This window comes from Panulirus ornatus, chromosome 2 (genome assembly GCF_036320965.1).
Source record: "Panulirus ornatus isolate Po-2019 chromosome 2, ASM3632096v1, whole genome shotgun sequence".
NCBI classification, from domain to species: domain Eukaryota; kingdom Metazoa; phylum Arthropoda; class Malacostraca; order Decapoda; family Palinuridae; genus Panulirus; species Panulirus ornatus.
The window spans coordinates 95,766,924-95,774,423 of NC_092225.1; the positions used below are offsets into that span (position 1 = coordinate 95,766,924).

Consider the following 7,500-nt stretch of genomic DNA (forward strand, 5'->3'; position numbering starts at 1 on the left):
TATTCAAAATTTGTATAAATCATATTCAAAATTTGTATACATCATATTCAAAATTTGTATAAATCATATTCAAAACTTGTATAAATCATATTCAAAATTTGTATAAATCATATTCAAAATTTGTATAAATCATATTCAAAATTTGTATAAATCATATTCAAAATTTGTATAAATCATATTCAAAATTTGTATAAATCATATTCAAAATTTGTATAAATCATATTCAAATTTGTATACAGTTGAAACACATTCATGTCTCAAGATGCATGACGAAATACAACCTTCCTTCTTCAAACATCAGGTGAAGTCATGTTACACATTACGTTAGACCCAATGAACGAAAGAACATTTCAGAAGTGATCCCAAAATAATATCCCAGAACTGATCCCAAAATAATATGGTATATTATTACTTATATTATTACTTATAGCACAACACTGGGCCATGTCGCTAGTTTGAACAGTAATCTAACATCAATATAAATTTCTTTAAGTAAACTCTATGTTCTTTTTTAGGGGGACAATTCGTCAACGTTTTAGATAATACATTGAGCCAAAAATCTTGCTGAAGCGCGTTTTCTGAACACACACACACACACACACACACACAAGACCAGAATGCATTGTGGGTAACCCGCCGCGCGACCGCTACGTAAACATGTGACGTCACAACATGGCGTCCACAATCAGGGGTTACGGGGGGGGGGGGACCCTATTGCCCACCGGAAGCAATAAATGGCTGATCATTTCACCATCTCCCAGTGTTGTGAGGTCATTACAACTATGGCAAACTTATTCATCTGACATTTCTTTTTTATCAAATCTAGAAAAACGACGATTTTAGAGAGCAGTCAATTTGAATCGAACTATTCATCTTGTATTTCAGTTATCATACTTAATCGCTGTTTCCCCGCGTCAGCGAGGTAGCGCCAGGAAACACGAGGAATTGTCCATCCACTCATATACACGTACATATACATTAACGCCCATATACATGCAGAGACATATACATATATATACACATGTACATATTCATACTTGCTTGCCTTCATCCATTCCTGTCGCTACCCCTGTCACACAGGAAACAGCATCGCCACCCCCTGCTTCAGGAAGGTAGCGCCAGGAAAACAGACAAGAAAGGCCACATTCGTTCACACTCAAGTCTCTATCTGTCATGTGTAATGCACCGAAACCACAGCTCCCTTTCCACATCCAGGCCCCCACAGACGATACCTTATCATCACTAACTCCGTTATCATACTTCGCTCATGACCTAAACCAGCATCTTGGGCTGTAAATAAATATTCAAATTTACTGATAAAATCCCAAGGATAAACCTTTACATTTTTATACTTACGCTAAAAATCCAAAACGTTCATTTACAATTTTACTCTCTGGTCAAATATCATCTCGCATCTCGTCTACTAGTTTCAAAAATCTATTTAAATGGATAATATTGGATACAACCTCGTCATATAACCACATATATTATATACAAGCCTTAGTCAACTGCCTGTGATACAAGACAGACACACAAAAAACTAGACATCCACTGAAGTCCATCTTACTAAAAACAACACATCGTTGGTAGGAAATTTGGGAAATGCCAGCGATCCGACTGGGGCGGAATACGCTATAGGTGTGTGGCGATGGATCATATACTACGCATATATGATATACGCCAGCAGAGACCACAGTATGTTCCAACCTACACAAACGCCCGGGAAGATTGCTCTTATGAATTGGACGGTGTGACTTGTGAAGTAATGTAGTGGAAATTCTACCCTCCCGTCTTTTTGTTTTTTCTTAGTAATTTTCCAAAAAAGAGGGAACAGAGAAGGAGGCCAAGTGAGGATTTTTGTACCTTCTAAGGCTCAGTCCTCTGTTTTGAACGCTACCTCGCTAACGCGGGAAATGGCGAATATATATGAAAAAAAAAAAAAAAAAAAAATATATATATATATATATATATATATATATATATATATATATAAACACATAACCTTGGGGGAGCACAGACGAAGGAAACCTCTGAAATCTTATATATATATATATATATATATATATATATATATATATATATATATATATATATATATATGACCAGATGACTGAAGCGAATCTAAAATTTCGTGTTACCAGCCATCACTTCGTTATAAACATAAGTACGTCATTAACTGCTCCGTCTCCATCAATATCAAACATCACGGTATTGAGCCGCCAGACACGCCATCATTCGCTATAGTCCTTCGTGGTGTCACTTATTTCTGAGAACTGGGAAAGGAGAAGGAAAAAATATTTTTTTTTTTATTTTGCTTTGTCGCTGTCTCCCGGGTTAGCGAGGCAGCGCAAGGAAACAGACGGAAGAATGGCCCAACCCACCCACATACACATGTATATACATACACGTCCACACACGCAAATATACATATTTATACATCTCAATGTATACATATATATACACACACAGATATGTACATATATACACATGTACATAATTCATACTGTCTGCCTTTATTCATTCCCATCGCCACCTCGCCACACATGGAATACCAGCCCCCTCCCCCCTCATGTGTGCGAGGTAGCGCTGGGAAAAGACAACAAAGGGCCCATTCGTTCACACTCAGTCTCTAGCTATCTTGTAATAATTCACCGAAACCACAGCTCCCTTTCCACATCCAGGCCCCACACAACTTTCCATGGTTTACCCCAGACGCTTCACATGCCCTGGTTCAATCCAATGACAGCACGTCGACCCCGGTATACCACATCGTTCCAATTCACTCTATTCCTTGCACGCCTTTCACCCTCCTGCATGTTCAGGCCCCGATCACACAAAATCTTTTTCACTCCATCTTTCCACCTCCAATTTGGTCTCCTACTTCTCCTCGTTCCCTCCACCTCCGACACATATATCCTCTTGGTCAATCTTTCCTCACTCATTCTCTCCATGTGACCAAACCATTTCAAAACACCCTCTTCTGCTCTCTCAACCACACTCTTTTTATTTCCACACATCTCTCTTAACTTTACATTACTTACTCGATCAAACCACCTCACACCACATATTGTCCTCAAACATCTCATTTCCAGCACATCCATCCTCCTGCGCACAACTCTATCCATAGCCCACGCCTCGCAACCATACAACATTGTTGGAACCACTATTCCTTCAAACATACCCATTTTTGCTTTCCGAGATAGTGTTGACTTCCAAACATTCTTTAAGGCTCCCAGATTTTTCGCCCCCTCCCCCACCCTATGATCCACTTCCGCTTCCATGGTTCCATCCGCTGCCAGACCCACTCCCAGATATCTAAAGCACTTTACTTCCTCCAATTTTTCTCCATTCAAACTTACCTCCTAATTGACTTGACCCTCAACCCTACTGTAACTAATAACCTTGCTCTTATTCACATTTACTCTTAACTTTCTTCTTTCACACACTTTACCAAACTCAGTCACCAGCTTCTGCAGTTTCTCACATGAATCAGCCACCAGCGCTGTATCATCAGCGAACAACAACTGACTCACTTCCCAAGCTCTCTCATCTCACAACAGACTTCATACTTGCCCCTCTTTCCAAAACTCTTGCATTCACCTCCCTAACAACCCCATCCATAAACAAATTAAACAACCATGGAGACATCACACACCCCTGCCGCAAACCTACATTCACTGAGAACCCATCACCTTCCTCTCTTCCCACACGCATATAAATAAAATCCCACCCATTGACATCCCAAGCGAACGTTCAAAACAAACGGGTGACGTCACAACATGGCGTCCGGGCGTCACGTCAAGGGTGTGTGTGTGTGTGTGTGTGTGTGTGTGTGTGTCGGCGTAGGAGGAGGAACCACGCCATCATCATCGCCTATTTTCCAGAACCAATTTACCGGTTATGAGTTCACTGCAAATTACGCCATTACGGTAATGGCGTCGCACTCGTAAATCTACCTTCCACCGTCGAAATTTCTTACCGTCTAATTTTCGTTAAAACACTCCACGTAATTTCTCTCTCTCTCTCTCTCTCTCTCTCTCTCTCTCTCTCTCTCTCTCTCTCTCTCTCTCTCCCTAACGACCGGTGTTCAAACGACCCCAACCTATCATTATGACTGTATTTCCCAGACGATCAATAATAATAATAATAATAATAATAATAATAATAATAATAATAATATTAATAATAATAATAATAATAATAATGATAATGATAATAATAAATAATAATAATAATAACAATAATAATAATAATAATAATAATAATAATAATAATAATAATAATAATAATAATTATTATAATAATAATAATAAATAATTATAATAATAATAATAATAATAATAATAATAATAATAATAATAATAATAATAATAATAATTATTATTATTATAATAATAATAATAAATAATTATAATAATAATAATAATAATAATAATAATAATAATAATAATAATAATAATAATAATAATAATAATAATAAATTATAATAATAAAAATGATAATAATAATAATAAATAAATAATAATAAATACTACTACTACTACTACTACTACTAATAATAATAATCCTAATAATAATGTAAACCATCATTAAGTACAATGATAGTGACATATGGTTATAATACCATATTCTTGTCTTTCTAACTTTCCTAATGGCTCAACCAATGCCGGCTCCGTGGCTCAACCGGTTCCCGACGTCCGTGGCTCAACCGGTTCTGACTGGACGTCCGTGACTCAACCGGTTACGGTTCCCGACGTCCGTGGCTCAACCGGTTCCGGTTCCCGACGTCCGTGGCTCAACCGGTTCCGGTTCCCGACGTCCGTGGCTCAACCGGTTCCGGTTCCCGACGTCCGTGGCTCAACCGGTTCCGGTTCCCAACGTACGTGGCTCAACCGGTTCTGGCTGGACGTCCGCGGCTCAACCGGTTCCGGTTCCCGACGTCCGTGGCTCAACCGGTTCCGGTTCCCGACATGACCAAACACAACATACAAACCAACATGACTTGACTCCATTTCCGTCGTCAACATTACGACAGGACATCAGCGGCTCCTCCCCTCCAACATCACGCAGCCAAACATCACAATGTACATCACAATGTACATCACAATCTACATCACAACTATTTCTTAACACCTAAGCAAGGCGTTTCTTGCGTGGGCAGCGTAAATGGACTTTCTTTTTTTTTTTTTTCTCTTTTCTCTCCTTCGTTAATATAGAGACAACTACGGTGTGATATATATATATATATATATATATATATATATATATATATATATATATATATATATATATATATATATACATATATATATATATATATATATATATATAAATATATATATATATATATATATATATATATATATATATATATATATATATATATATATATATATATATATATATATATATCCCTGGGGATAGGGGAGAAAGAATACTTCCCACGTATTCCCTGCGTGTCGTAGAAGGCGACTAAAAGGGGAGGGAGCGGGGGGGGGGGGCTGGAAATCCTCCCCTCTCGTTTTTTTTTTTGATTTTCCAAAAGAAGGAACAGAGAACGAGGCCAGGTGAGGATATTCCCTCAGAGGCCCATTCCTCTGTTCTTAACGCTACCTTGCTAACGTGGGAAATGGCGAATAGTGTGAAAGAAAGAAAGATATATATATATGTGTGTGTGTGTGTGTGTGTGTGTGTGTGTGTGTGTGTGTGTGTTTCTAAATCAAACCTCAGACTTCTAATAATCATGATTCTCACAAAGATCTAAATTCAAATATCAAATTCACAGCTCGGATGTGATACGCTTGCAAGGGGGACTTAACCTACGATTCATAAGAAGAAGAAATTATATTATCATTGGAAAGTCATCCTACCTAATGACCTTTTTCTTACGGAAAAAAGGGAAAAAAAGATGGGGGGGAGGGGGGAAATCACGACGTATATTCCAATGGTCGTAGACTGAGTGACGCGTCACACCTCCGGGGATATATACGCAACGTGACGCAAGTCTCATCCAGGAAGCGTCAGTCATTCACCATACACTCTACTAATTTCAAAGGCAAAGGCCAGGCATTCGCTCGCATCCCAGGGTCGTACCGTCGTGCTCAAGGGTCGTACCGTCGTGTTCAAGGGTCGCACCGTCGTGCTCAAGGGTCGCACCGTCGTGCTCAACACCCACTTGATTCTAGTAACCATACATATGATCACGTGTGTGTGTGAGAGAGAAAGAGAGAGAGAGAGAGAGAGAGAGAGAGAGAGAGAGAGAGAGAGAGAGAGAGAGAGAGCATACATACTTGTACCACTATCATAACCTTGGTCACCGTATTGGGACACAGGTTGTGAACGTGAGAAAACTTCATATGTTATAATATCTATAAGTGGACGTCGAAGTTCAACCTGCATACTTCTACGAACACTATTCACTACTACTACTACTACTACTACTACTACTTTTACTACTACTACTACTACTTTTACTACTATTAATAATACTACTACTTCTACTACTACTACTACTACTACTGCTACTAATACTACTACTAATAATAATTATAATACAACTACTACTACTACATCTCCTACTACTACAAGTACCTCTATAATAACCCACAACAATAATAATAACAATCATAATAATTATAGTAAATCAATCAATAACATGAACAACAACAATAGTCATAACAACAACACTATCAATAATAATACATTACCACCACCACCACCACACACCTCACTACCACAACCCACCGTGTGGTGTGGTGTGGAGTGGCGTGGAGTGGTGTGGTGTGATGTGGAGTGTGTGGTGTGATGTGGTGTGGAGTGGAGTGGTGTGGAGTGGAGTGTGTGGTGTGTTGTGGTGTGGTGTGGAGTGCAGTGTGTGGTGTGATGTGGTGTGGAGTGGAGTGGTGTGGAGTGGAGTGTGTGGTGTGTTGTGATGTGGTGTGGTGTGGAGTGGAGTGGAGTGTGTGGTGTGGTGTGGAGTGCAGTGTGTGGTGTGATGTGGAGTGTGTGGTGTGGTGTGGTGTGGAGTGGAGTGGAGTGGAGTGTGTGGTGTGGTGTGGAGTGCAGTGTGTGGTGTGATGTGGAGTGTGTGGTGTGCTGTGGTGTGGAGTGGAGTGGAGTGGAGTGTGTGGTGTGGAGTGCAGTGGAGTGTGTGGTGTGGTGTGGAGTGCAGTGGAGTGTGTGGTGTGGAGTGGAGTCGTGTGGTGTGGTGGTGTGGTATGTTGTGGTGCGGTTAGCGTGGTGTGGTGTGGGTGGTGCGGTGTGGTGTTGAGAGGAGTGGAGTGGAGTGGTGTGGAGTGACGTGGCGTGGCGCGGTTGGCGTGGTGTGGTGAGGTGAGGCGTGGTGATGTGGTGTAGTGCGGAGTGGGGTCGTGTGGTGTGGTGTATGTGGCGTGGTGTGGTATGGTGTAGAGTGATGTGGCGTGGTATGGTGTGGTGTAGTGTGAGGTGATGTGTCGTGGCGCGTCGCGTCGCGCGTCGTGTCGTGTACTGACCGTGCAC

At 40.4% G+C, this 7,500-nt stretch overlaps 1 protein-coding gene across 2 annotated transcripts in view; it reads right to left on the minus strand.

The window, feature by feature from the left end:
- Window positions 1–7,500, minus strand: part of LOC139758579 (uncharacterized) — a 433,037-nt gene that overhangs the window by 178,819 nt on the left and 246,718 nt on the right. For both annotated transcript variants that reach the window (XM_071680107.1, XM_071680101.1), the window contains exon 3: window positions 7,494–7,500. This exon is cut by the window's right edge and continues 307 nt beyond it. In XM_071680107.1, the coding sequence (XP_071536208.1) occupies window positions 7,494–7,500 (7 nt within the window). The remainder of the gene's footprint in view (window positions 1–7,493) is intronic.